The sequence below is a fragment of the Papio anubis genome, chromosome 8 (assembly GCF_008728515.1).
Source record: "Papio anubis isolate 15944 chromosome 8, Panubis1.0, whole genome shotgun sequence".
NCBI lineage: Eukaryota > Metazoa > Chordata > Mammalia > Primates > Cercopithecidae > Papio > Papio anubis.
The window spans coordinates 128,058,904-128,072,641 of NC_044983.1; the positions used below are offsets into that span (position 1 = coordinate 128,058,904).

The window sequence follows — 13,738 nt, forward strand, 5'->3', positions numbered from 1 at the left end:
TGCCTCCCGGGTTCAAGCAATTCCCCTGCCTCAACCTCCCAAGTAGCTGGGACTACAGGTGTGCACCACCACGCCCAGCTAATGTTTTGTATTTTAGTAGAGAGAGTATTTCACACCATGTTGGCCAGGATAGTCTCAATCTCCTGACCTCATGATCCACCTGCCTTGGCCTGCCAAAGTGCTGGGATTACAGGCGTCAGCCACCACACCCGATCCAGCTCTTTGTTTTTAACTGCTAGAACCTTAAGCTTATTGGACAACCTGTTGCTTAAGCATCTGTCCTGTGTCGGGTGAATAATTCATGGGCACGTCTTTGAAGAACTTTCAAACTATTCAGCTTTATGAGAAAAAGATTATGTTGGCGGTATGAGTTGTCATGAGATTGTGAGATCACAGTGCCATTAAGGAATTATGTTACCTACAGGTAATATGGGGGTAGGGATGGGGACTATATATGTAAGTATTTAGAGAATATGAGAATAATTAAATTATAAGTGATATACTAAGAAAGGACATAGAAATCAGAAAAGTGGCAAACCAGGCTAAATTTGCATTTTTAAAAACTGACTCACCTCAATTCCGTTGTAATAACACTGGAATAGTTCATGTCCAGATAGTGATAGAACAATGAGATTTCTGAGGCTTTGTCCTGCTTTTTAGAATCTACAATTTCTACATCATTAAATTCATTGTAGTATTTTCATTTTAGATGATAAGTACTTTAGATTTGATTTTCTTATAATTGATGTTCTCAAATTTCCTTTGGTCACAAATATTTACATTCCTCCCTTTTACTTTAAAAAATGTTGTGTTTGGCAGGGCGCGGTGGCTCATGTCTATAATCCCAGCACTTTGGGAGGCTGAGACAGGCAGATCATTTGCTGCTAATGTGTCTTTTTAGAATTTATAGAATATTTCCTGCAACTAGAATTCTGTCTCTCAAAAATGCTATAGGTATATCCCTACTGTTTACTCAGGGTTCATTTTCAATTGCAGCATTTTTTTTTTTTTTTTTTTTTTGAGAGAGAGAGACAGAGATAGGGAGAGACAGATTATGAAATGAGGGTGCAGAGGAGTCACATTAAGAGAGACTGATTAGCTAGTGGACATTTTACAATAAAGTCTTAATAAGAGCTTACATTCTGGGCAGCAAGAATAGTGTCTTATTCATCTTTGTAATCTCCAGCAGCAAACACAGGGCTTGACATAGCACGTCCTCAGCAAATGTGTGTTTTCACGGAATCATAATAAAACTGGGACTATTCTTAGAGATTACAATCATTAGTATATGGGTCCCTGAAAATGATGAGAAAGGAACATTAGGAAGCACCTGCCAATTGTATATCGATTATAATTTGCAAAACATAATTTCTAATTTAATCTTCATTACAACTCTGCAAAGTAAGTTTAAATTTTTAATTTACATGTGAGGAAGAGCAAATCAGAGAGGTATTTAGTCCCCAAACAAACTGGTAATGTGTCAGGTCTAACATACAATTCTTGGCTTCATTTCAGATCCCTGGATCTTATATGGTTTATTATTTTAAGTTGTTATTTAAAAAACAATAGCAAAAAGCAAGTTAATGGATTGATTTCCTTCAAATCTACAGTCTCCTATTGTCTTGAAGACATCATAGTTATAAAAAAAAATTGGAGAGAAAAGAAAAAAAACAAAAGGGTGTTTCTCCTTATCCTGGTGAAACTGGCTCAGTAGAATGTTTTGCAAAATACAAAAGAGGAAGTAATCCGATACTCGACCACAACGGTGTGTTGCCTCAACACTTTTACTAAGGCAAACCACCAGCTGTGCAATGCTTGCGCTGACAAATTATCTGCCCCTTCCCTGCTCACTCTCCCTCCTGCAGAAGGGGAATTATTTCATTTGAATGTCCACAATTACCTTGGAGATATTATTATTGTTTTCTGGTCCTGGCCAGGAGGCCAGACATTTCGACAAATTCTGAGTGACCAGTTAGAGCCCAAATGCTGACCCTGCGCATTCGTCCACACTAACACTTACAATGTATCCAAGTTATCTGTTTGCATGTTTGTCTACATTTCTACATTGTTAAATGTCTTAACAATGATCAGGAATTAAGCTTATCCCTTATGCTCCCTGAAACTAGTGCTGTGTGCTTGGCACATCACAGATGTTCAATACGTGCATGTGGAAAAGAAATGGAAGTAGAATATTTTCATTTGTCAGTCCTTGAATTGAAACTATAAAGCACTGTAAGGCATTAATAATTATAAAGTCTGCATAGAACTCTTATTTGGAGCTTACTTATCCTTCAAAGCATATTTTGAATGTCTCTTCTTCTATGCTGTCTTTCTTGATTTGTTAAGTCAGAATGACCGTATTCCAATAGTATCTTTATTTCAAACTGATTTATATTTAGCTTCATATTGTGTTTAGTTGTTTCTGTATCCATGTCTGCATCATGACAAGTCACCTCTGAATGGGTATCTAGTTCCATTTTTCTTTCTGTTCCCTTACTCTACATCCCCCCAGTCTCTAGCATTAGGAGAGAATTCAAAAAGTTTGTTGAGTGCTATGAACTGAACGTGTGTGTTTCCTTGTCCCCCAAATTAATATATTGAAGCCCTAATCCCCAGTGCGATGGTACTTGGAAGTGGGCCTTTGGTAAGTAACTATGTAATGAAGGTTGAGCCTTCATGAATGAGATTAGTCCCTTAGAAGAAACATTAGAGAGATGATCTCTGTCTGTCATGTGAGGACACAGTGAGAAAGCAGCCAAGTGCAAACCAGGAAGAATCCCAGGCACCAAATCAATTGGCATCTTGATCTTGGACTTCCCAGCCTCTAGAACTGTTAGGAATAAATTTCTGTTGTTTAAGCTACCCAGTCTATGGTATTTTTTTAAATAGCAGCACAAACTAAGACATTAAGTGATTAAACAAATAAATTAATGATGAATGAATGCATGTAAATAAATGAATATTGCATGCATGCACGTATGCTGTCTGCCATTTTTCAGGATGCCACTTAATTGCTGCTAGCTCTGTTCTCAATGAAAAGAATGATCACTAACAGAGTAAAAATATTCACTATTTGGTGACTGTTAATTTGTGTAGTTGCTGAGTTCTGTTGTTCAGCCTCTCCTACCCAAATTTTAACAATCTGCAGAAATAGGGATTGGACATTGCAGAGACTATCTCTAAAATCAAACACCTACAGAATTAGGAATGTGAGTGTTAGGTCAATCTCTCACTAGATTTGGCTCTCATTTGGCTTGGTTTTCTAACTTTGCAAGCCAGGAAGAGAATTCTCAGCTTTGTTGAATGGCTGTAAATTGTAATTTGGAGTTACAGTTGTGTTGAATATTAGTTATTTTGTTGTCCAAATTACAGTCTCTTTCTTTTAAGTAACAGCACTCAAATTTTGCATTAAAGAACCCACTCATTCCCATCGCTCAGTCCATGAGGTTTAGACCAGTCTTCCCGCTTTCCTGCCTGATTAGGAATAGGAACCCAGTTTAAGCCAAATCAGTACAAGTCATCCCCATGGCCACCATGCTTGGTTCAGGTTTAAGCACCTAACTTTATTTAGGCCAGTGAGAGAAAGACTTCTAGGATTTGTTTTTATGGTCACCAGGATGCTATAATATCTTAAGCTATTGGGGATCCCCAGAATCAAGCTAAACCTTAGGAAGTAGAGTGAAAGATGTTATAATTTTTCACTAAATCAAACTGATGCAGAAGGCAGATTTATCCCTTATCTTCTATTAATTCCCCGAACTGAAAAATTCCCTTTATGCTTATACCTGTTTTCATAAAATTTTCTGTTACATGCTACAAAAAGAATCCTCACACACTGCGGGTCTGAATTTTTCATGTACGTATGAATTGTTTTGGGTAGTTTACTGAAAATGCAGATTTCCAGTCCCCAAACCTAAGATACAATTCAGGGCCCAGGAACTTGCATTTTATCAAACAGTGTTGCATTTTAACAGACCGTCTTGTTAAAACAGTGCCCCTGAGCTGTATGCACATCTCTATAATGCAGATAATTGGCAGACCAAAGCTTGAGAAATACAGATATAGTTAATGCAAGAGACACTAGTAAACAATGATACAAATCAGGGGAGGTGCAAAGTATCATATAGCAGCGGGAAGCAGAGACCATCCTTTCTCCTAAATCGGAAATGTGAAAATCCTTTGAGGTATCACGAGAGGATTCCATATTCAATGTACTTCTATTTATAAAATCTTCACTAATTTCTCATGATTATTTCTTCGTGCTTTATGTGTCATGACCAGATATCTCAGTTTGTCTGGAACTGTCTGGGATCCACCTGTCATTCTGGTGTAATTATTAATAGCACTTCCTTCCATTCTCAAAAGTGTTCAGGGTTGGATGATATATTTTATGTTCACTCTCTTGCTTCACGGTAATCTGCACACACACAAAAGAGTTCTTTGCCTCTCTTGCTGCATTTGCTGAAATAGACATACGTATTTTTTCTATTTTATGACCCTTAGTAGCAGAGCCTTTGATATCTTAGAATCATTACTGCCAAGCCTAAAAGTTTTAAAAATCTCAGAAATCCATGTGGCTCTGAGTAACGTGTAAACTGAGTAACACATAAACTTACATATATGCATATATACATATATATATCAAAGTAATATATATTACTTGAATATTATGTACTTTGTACATAAATTAATAAGTATGTATTATTTACTTCAATATTATGTTTCTTTATTTATACATATATATAAATACATTTAAAGTAATCTGGAACACCCTATCATCCTTGGAGTTGGCTCATTCTAAGAAAGTGGAATGTAAACCTATGAATCACAGTGAGGAATACATTACAGAGGTGAAAAAAATGCTGTGGGAACATTGGGAGAGATGATATCTCTGTTAGTTTATACATGGCCTAGAGCTCCTATTGCCAGGGATTAATTCTGGAATAACTATAACTTCTGTTCAGTTGATAAAGGGATATGGTGACAGAGAAAAGATAAGTGAGCTCTTTGGCAGGTGAGGAAAATTATGTCAGTGCTATTTTCAAAGATTTTTATGCACCTGGAATGAAGAGATTTGATGGAGGTTATCTATCACAGCCGTTTAAATTTCTGCTAAACTAACCTAAAACAAAACAAAACAAAACAAAAAAACCTTGAATTGCTTTGATTTTCTTTAATAATGCTAATTACAAATATTAAGTAAACACACAAAAAGTAACTTTCTTGTGTTTTATTTGTAATCAAGAAGTATCTGGTATTTAGTGGTAACTTTTTTTCTACCTTAAAATAGGTAAACATTTGTTAAATATTCCAGGAGACATTATGGTTCCACATTCATATTTTTAATGTTGGAGGAATTTAGTTCAGTGATTTCTGCCTAACAACTGTTGTTTCAAGATAATTTGCCCACTGCTTGTTTGGTTCTGCTCAAACACAGCTGTAAGTTCTTTCTTTCTATATTTGGAGATGGAGTGACTGATGGCTGGGCATCAACCATCTGGATGAGGGTGTGTTGGGTGGAAGAGAGGAGAAGGGACAGAGCAATGCATAGCTTCACTACATGGCCGGGGAGTCAGTACTAGAATTTTGTATATCCTGTATCCCTACTCTGATCCTGACCTTTGACTCTGTGTGGTTAAAAGAGGAAATGACATCCTACATGAATTTTTTGTCAGTTTTATCAGGCTTGAGATAAGTCTAAAAGACTCCCTTTTAGAGTCAGTATTATGTTCACACCCTCTCCACTTTCTGACATTAAATTCATAAATAACATAACCAAGCTATATATATATATATACTTAAAAACCAATATGACAATGATAATATAAAAAACCAAATTTTATGAAAATAATTCATAAGAAATCATATATATTTTTCAATACATAACGTTCAGCCATGTCTCACAGAGATATATAATGAAGTAGTGATGTGCTTGTATCTAAATTTAGATTTTCCTAAATATAACAGCTACGCAACCAGACTGACATAGGTGAGTTCTATCAGGGCCTCAAATACTATGAATAATTAGCCATTGGTGGCATGATATTTTAAAATGAGATAGACTCTTGGTAATGTTCAGAAGAAAAGGTCAGTGTTCCCTTACGCTACATAGTTGCTTCATTCCTGGAAATTTTTAATGTATATTAAAACCTTTCAAAAATACTTATATGTGAAAACTTACATGTGAAATGCAGTTTTAGGTACAGACAATTATAAACAGATTTTTCACCTACATGAATGTCTGGAAGAACATCCAGAAGTCATGCATGACCTGGGGCAATTCTTCAAGGTATGGAACTGCACTGTAAATTTCAGGATGTCTAGTAGCCCTGGTTCCTTCCCACTAAGTAGTAGCAGCGCCCGACCCCAATCCTGAGACAACTAAAATACCTTCCTCCATTTCCAAAGTGCCCTCTAGGGGATGGTATTAACTCCACAGAGGATTACTAAGCCTATTCAATCCACTGAAGCCAGGAATCATTTATATAAGACCTCATTTTAATTTTTTTCTTTCAAGTGTCATTATTGGAAGACCCATCGTCAAGTTCCAATTAAAATGGAACAATCGTCTTTTCAGGGTGGATTCTCAACAAATAGTTGGGAGAATGGACAGAATATGTGTTATTCTTTATGTATGTATTTTATTTAAATTGCAAACAACCTCAAATTTTTAGTGGTGTATAATAATAGATATTTATTATTTCTCACTTACTAGCTTGTGATTCAGCAGGGGTTCTGCCAGAGTTCAGAAAGATTTAACTCTAGGCTGACCATCAGAAACTTGAATACTGGTACTGCCACAGATGCAGGAGAAAAGTTTCCTTATTTTGAACATCATTAGCGACAAAGTCATTGGTAAGAGAGTTTTACTTGAGACTAGAACTTTAGCTGCAAGGGAGACTGGCAACATAAGTTTCTGATATTTTCATCTTATTTAGTGGGAGGTTGATTCTGCATCCAAGATACATAAGGTTGGATGTATCATTTAGTTTGGGTAGGATTATGCTGTGTAACAAACAATCCAGCCCCCAAATCTCCATAGCTTAAAATAATAAATATTTATTTTTTCCTTATACAACACAGTAGTTGTAGATTATCAGTGAGGCCTTGGTTCATTATAATCTGTCTAGAACCTGGTAGACAGTTTTAGACAGATGGTAGAGCAGCTATCATCTCGAACACCGCTTTACACTGTGCCAGAGACAGAAAGTTTGGTGAGCTGGGGTTAAAAATTACCAACCGGCCATGACAAATCTCACTTCTAATTACATTTTATCAGCCAAAGCAAATCAAATAGCCATGCATAATTCTAAGGAGGGTAGAAAGTATAATCCTGTCATGTCCTAAGGAAGATGCTACAAGTATTTGGTGTTCTGAACTAACGACAACCATGATGAGAAATTTCTCAAACATGGAAAGAGAGTTGAGATGCCGGGCAACCAAATAACAAGGCAACAAATATCCACTAGAGACTGTCTTATTTCTATCTTTTCTATGTATCACCATGCTCAGTCTAGCTCACTAGCTATTAGTGATATAGTAGGTGCTAAATGAATGTTTGTTGAATTAAAAAAAAAATGATTGTTTATTTTACCAAATCTTACTATAACTGAAGCTTAAAGAGAGTTACTTTGCTATTTTAACTCCACACTATGAAGCAAGATAAATATGTGTCATTTGTATGCAGTGTTGCACTTGAAAGCCAGAGTGGTACAGTGGAAAGCAAGAGAAAAAAGATGTTTCATCTCAATATTATTTTCAGTGTGTTCACTTATTGGTTTCTCCCCACAGCAGGGATACTGTCTCCTATGCTTAGTAGAGTTTGGGAGGGTAGGTATTCAATAAAAGCAGTTCTGCTATCATTAGCTGTGTAGTCCTGGGGAAGTGATATCAATGTAGCCATAGGTTAAGGTTATTCAGCTGTGCCTCAGCGCGAGCGCGCACACACATCTTAGTAATATGCTTCTTTGTATTGTAAAGATCTCCAAGACTGGAAAGCAATACAATTGTAACACAGTTGTACAGTTGTGATTGTCAGGTGACATATTTACAGCCTAGCGTCTATCACAAAGTATCCATTCAAGGGAGGTTTATTGATTTTGTAGCAGTAACCATGCTCTATTCTTGATGTGGAATGGGGTGGATATCTAAGAAAGCATGTAGTGCATTTGAAAAAGTTTGCCAAGGGTCCTGGGTAGAGGGGTTTGGGGGACGTGGTTCCCAACGAATCAAGAATAACAAGCAATGCCCTTCGTCCTCAAATCTCAAAGGTCAAACACTTCACAACTACCAATAGGCACCAAGAGCTCGCGTTCTTTCCTCCACTAACCCAGAGCCCCGCCCGCTAGCGGTCCATCAACGACCGCAAAGCCCCGCCTCCCACGGCGGCCCGCCAATCTGCTGCGCGGCCCGGGCCCAACCCTCGCGAGTCACGTGACAAGGCCAGGCCCGCTTCCGGCACGTCGCGGGCGGCTGACGTCGCCGGGGCCCGGCGTCGCGTCAGGGCTGGCCGGCGGCGGAGGCGGTGGCGGCGGCGATGGCAGCGGACCCTGAGCGAGCTTGAGGGCTCGGACCCAGCTCCCTCCCGCGAAACCTTGGGCCGATCCGGCGCTGCGGCCCCAGCTCGCTCCGCTCCTGCTCCCTCCCCGGCCGCTGCCTGGGCGGAGGCAGAGGCAGAGGCCCGGGCTGGCCGCCCTGCTCGTACCCCAGCTCGGCCCCGGACGGCCCGGCTGCTGTGCAGAGAGGAGGCCGAGTCGGTAAGAGGCGGCGGCGGCTGAGCCGGGAGGCCGCCTGGCCACCGCCAGGCCGCCCGGGACGGCCCCATTCTGGTGTCTCTCTCTCCGGCCCGCTCCCCTCCTGCCTCCCTCCCCGTAACTCGCCGGCCCTATTGTCTGGGCGCCGCCGCTCCCCCTTCCCCTCCCTTCCTTACCCCCCTGCCGAGGGCCGGATGGCTGTCAAACCTGGAGGCTTCTCCAGCTCCCTGCCAGCCCGGTCTCAGCCTTTCCTGCCTGTCGCTTGCCACCCCTCTCTAGCTTCACCTCCTCACCTTTTTTGGCCTGGCGGTCATTCTCTGACCATTGCTTTACGTTATCCGTCTCTATGTCTTCTTGCTCATTTCTTCTTCTCTCTCACTTGTCATCTCCGAAAACTTCCACTGTCCTATTTCTTGCCATTCTTTGCTCCTTTCCTTTCTGTTTTTATTCCTCTCCGTGCTCTCTGCCTTCTTTTTGCTTCAAGTTTTACTCCCAGTAGGCTGTCTTACTTTATAAAAGTTCCTTAATTCAAGTCCCTCTTCATCCTTCCCTCTTCAAACCTAAGACAAAGGAAAATCTTGTTTTTTTCTGGTACTTCACCCCTAAGTGTCAGTGGGGGATTATACTTACTCAATCCATCGCTTAATTATGGGCTGTAAGTTTGATCCTAGAAGATGTTAGTGTACCTTTACTACCTCTTACTGAATTCTTCCTGTGACGGACAGCAGAAAAGGTTGATTCGATTTCTACACATTTAAGTAACTGCCTTACATGTTGCACACTGACGAGACCTCTGTTAGAAATATTCATACATTTGTTCTTTTGCACCACCTACAACCTGGGCAAGATCCCTGTTAACATTTTAATGCTTTAATATTTGCTTATGCCATAGCAGGAGGATACCCACTCTCCCCCTCCAACCATGAGTATTTGAGTTCGCATATTTTCATGGCCCGTATTGATGCTATTTTTTCCCTGATCTATCAGGCTCTTTCAAAGAGAAAAGAGGGAGCAGTTGAAATTTTATGTTTGCTGTTCTGTTTTGTCTATTTTGAATTGTGACAAAACCATTATAAAAAATGACAAGTGTGTGTTTCTTTTTTTCGTTTTAAACTCTAGGGAACATAGTCATTAGTGATCTCAAATATTGAAGGACATTTTAGGGATCTCTCCTTGCCCCGATAACAATCAATTTACATTTCTAATTATGAGTTATGTTTTGATTAGGTTATCTCAAAATGTATTCATGTTCCTCATATACCCATTAGTGAAAAAGAGGCCACCTCAAATGTGCTCGGTGGCCAGTGTGGCCCAAAATATAATACTTTGCATGTGAACGACCTAGGGATACATAGGTACTCCTTTGCAGTTTTTGTTCTAGCATTACAACCACTTTTATTATCAATGTGGACACTGTCTATATTGAAATATAGTAGAAATACTCAGAGTTAACAAAAGCATATTATTGCTTGTTGAATGTGAAGTATAAGAAAGCAGTCTCTTTTGTAACACTGTATGTTAAATTAAAATTATTGAATTATATGCTGCCAAGGTGGGAGATCATGAGTAATGAAACATCCTAATCCCAAGAGGAATTAGTGGTATCTTTACTGGCAGAGGATTGTGCCCACTGTTTCCTCCATCTTTGTGTGCTGTAGGGCCTTATCTAATGTTTTGTAGTATGAGGCACTCAACAAATATTTGTTGAAATTAAAAAATTGATTTTGTTCTCAAGAATTTCAGTAGTCGTATTCCAGAACATTCAGCTGCCTTAATTTTTCAAAGGCAGGAAAGCATTTTCAACTGTCCCCATGGAGAATTTTCTTGGGTATCTTCAAGCTAAAATATAAAGCATTTTTAGCTATTAACAATTTTTAACAGTCCATTTATTCATTCTTTTTAGATAGTTATGTTTTCTTTGTTCTTTTTCTTAAGTCATTATCAAGATTGCCTGCAGATTGCACAGAACTTTATATAGAGATGTTGGTAATACTCCTTCAGATTTCTTAACAATTTGGCAAGTATTTTATATTCCCATGTATTGTTTTAGAAATTCTGTTTAAATTTAATTTTACCTGTTCCCTTATACTCTACTTCCTATGCATTTTCTGCATCGGAATCTAACTTTTTTCTTTCTCTTGAGGTAGTGAAAAGAGAATACTGAAGAATAGGATCTCAAGATGAGTAAAAAGCCCCCAAATCGCCCTGGAATCACTTTTGAGATTGGTGCTCGTTTGGAGGCACTGGACTACTTACAAAAATGGTATGGAAAATATAGAACTTTCACCTAAATATCACAATATCTGTAGCCTTACATATGTTAATTAAGACAGTAAATTCCACTGATGGTAGCAGAAACATCAGTGTATTCACATTTTGATTACACATTATACGTTGTTTTTTAGTTTTCCTACTCTTTAGTCTTTTTCAGTTTAGCATTTAAAAACTATTTTTAGTCAACTGACTAAATTATTTAGTACAATCATTTTTGGTGTTTGAGAAATGAAAATAATTGTCTAGAGTGTGAGGTTTATGTATACCTCATATATACCTCACATGAGCTATATTGGTGGAAGTAGAGAGAGGAGTAATCCAGAGAACCAGCTTCTCAAGTTTTGGATAAATTTTGTTTTAAATCGGTATTTTTGGTATGTCAGTGGTAGTCTTTCAAACTACAGAGTATATTAATGGTTAGCATAGCATTTTTTCATAGTGAACACTTTCAAAAACATCTCCACTATTCATTATCTCACCTAAAACCAAAATCACACTTAACCTCCTATTTTCCCTGGAGGGCCGTAACCTAAAGGCACGTTGTTACTCTCTCCAGTGCACAATAGGCTGTCCTTTCAGAACTATGTGTCTCCCACTATTCTGGCCATCGTGGTAAGTGGTATATGTAAACACCTCCCAACATAGCCTTTATACAGTGGTTAGGAAAAATTGATGAATTGGTATAAAACTACCATCTGGAAAGGACAGAAGGAGAAGCTACACGCAGGGGTCCCTGGGCCAGAGTAGGAATGAGGAGGATTCTCCTTTCTCCTAAGGAGTGTGTTCCTCATTTGGGTTAAGTGGCCCCTCATTCTGCTGTCTTGGCAGATGTCTTTTTGTTGCCATTCGCAGGCTCCTAACCTGAGAGGGGCATTAGAGGGGTTCCGCTTCTGGGAGGGATGCTGTCTTTGTTCCTTTTGAAGCCCATTTATTTTGATGCGAGCTCTTGTTTATCTGGTCTTGGAGTTTCCCAGACTTTTTGACATTTTCTCTCATTTAAAACCGTAGTGGGCATTTTGTAGATTTACTTTTGATGGATTTGTGTTAAGTCAACTTCCTGAGTTGGCGATGGCAGGCAGAGAAATCTTGTTTAGTCATGATATTTGACTGTATAGACCAGGCTAGGGTTTCTCTCTCTTAACATCTGGCATTAGAGCTTGGCACATATCTCTGACCCCAGCTTAATGACCTATTGTTTTGAGCTCCGCTTTAGGACAGTTTGAAGCTACAATTTGAGTTAGGGAGGTTAATTGATACTGTCACTAGGTAAAGAATGTACATGGTAGTTCTCAGGAGGGGTTTGGGAAGCACCTGGGAAACTAGGCAGTAGCATCTCTCCCAGTAGTGACGATCAAAATGTCTCCAGACCTTGCCAAATGACAACTGGAATGAGGGTGGGTGGCGGTAAAAATGATTGAGAAACTCAGCATTAGAACATGCAACAAAAAATGCTAGTTGAGGCGGCACTTGGCTATCTTGGTTCTCATTTGACCAAGAGAAGCTTTTTACTCCAAAGGCATACTACTGAATCTCTGTGTGATACAAGGGTATAAGAAATAATACTTGTTACTTCTTTGACGTTACTCTTAAGTGATTTATTTATTTTTTAAGTTATTGACTTTGTGACTTAGTTAATTCATATTAATATATTAGGCTTCCCAACTGACAGTGTTGCAGTTGAACTAGCTTCCAGTTTTGGAGAAACACATAGTTTATTCTGTCAGTAATTTTCAGGGTTATTAATATAACTTTGATATTAGTGGGAAATTTTCTTTTGGTAGTAAAATGTTTTCTAACTTAGGAGCTGTTAAATTTATGATCCAGTAGTTCAAAAAACTACAAAAAAGAACTTTTAAAACCATGCTTGAATGTACTTTTAGAGTATTCTGTGTTTTTAGAATACTTGGAATTTCAGAGAACAAATGAAAGTTGTATCTTCTTGCCACAAAATTCATATGTGCTTATTTGAGTAGTGTCATGCAAATGTACTCACTGATGGAGTTTAGATTTAATTTTAATAACCCTGGTAATAATAGTTCTCTATAATGGAAATAAGCGTTCGCCAGAATAATCACATATCACTGAAACTTGTTGCCAGTTTTGTTTTTATAAGCTGATTTATATAAAGATTTTGGCATTCTGTTTCAGGTGGCTCCTTAATTTAAAAAGGATTAAGAATATTATATGTATGTATTCTAGGTAATTTACAAAAATATTTTTCTCATTGTTATTTTGCTTATTAATGTCAGTAGTTTCAAGAACTAGTTAGGCTTAGCTGCCCCTTAAATTTAGTATTAGGTGGTGTGCTATTGGACCAACTATTTAATTACTAAGATGCATTGAATTTTATATGGGACACAAAAGTTCTATGAGATTAGTGCTCTTAACAGATCTTATTTATAAGTGGGATAATAAACAGTTCTTCATATTATTACATTTATAAATGACCATTTTACATTTCATGGAAATTCTATAAATTTTTGCATTAATATTAAGTAAAATTATAGGATTATTTGATTGACGAGAAACTGACATTCTTGTGAGAAGCAAAATATTATAGTTAATCATTGAAAGTACACCGAAATTCTTTTCTCCCTCTTCTCCCACTCTTCTCTCCCTTCTTTCATATTCTATTTTTTGCATCCATATTGAATGCTTAGTCTTCCAAATTTATTCAATTCTTTTTGAAAAGTATTGAGTCATCTTTGAGA

At 38.2% G+C, this 13,738-nt stretch overlaps 1 protein-coding gene across 22 annotated transcripts in view; it reads left to right on the forward strand.

Annotated features, from left to right (window-relative positions):
- Window positions 1-8,449: 8,449 nt before the first annotated feature.
- The window catches only part of PHF20L1 (PHD finger protein 20 like 1), a 75,246-nt gene continuing 69,957 nt past the window's right edge, over window positions 8,450-13,738 (forward strand). For 12 of the 22 annotated variants that reach the window (XR_651129.3, XM_009213606.3, XM_009213608.3 and 9 more), the window contains exons 1-2: window positions 8,450-8,756; window positions 10,901-11,016. Coding sequence is in view for 19 of the 22 variants with exons in the window: in XM_009213606.3 (XP_009211870.1) it covers window positions 10,934-11,016 (83 nt within the window). In the remaining 3 variants the exon portion in view is untranslated. Of the gene's footprint in view, window positions 8,757-10,688; window positions 10,771-10,896; window positions 11,017-13,738 lie in introns of all 22 variants that reach the window. The other 10 variants (XM_009213616.3, XM_031669770.1, XM_003903174.3 and 7 more) reach the window with 5 other exon arrangements.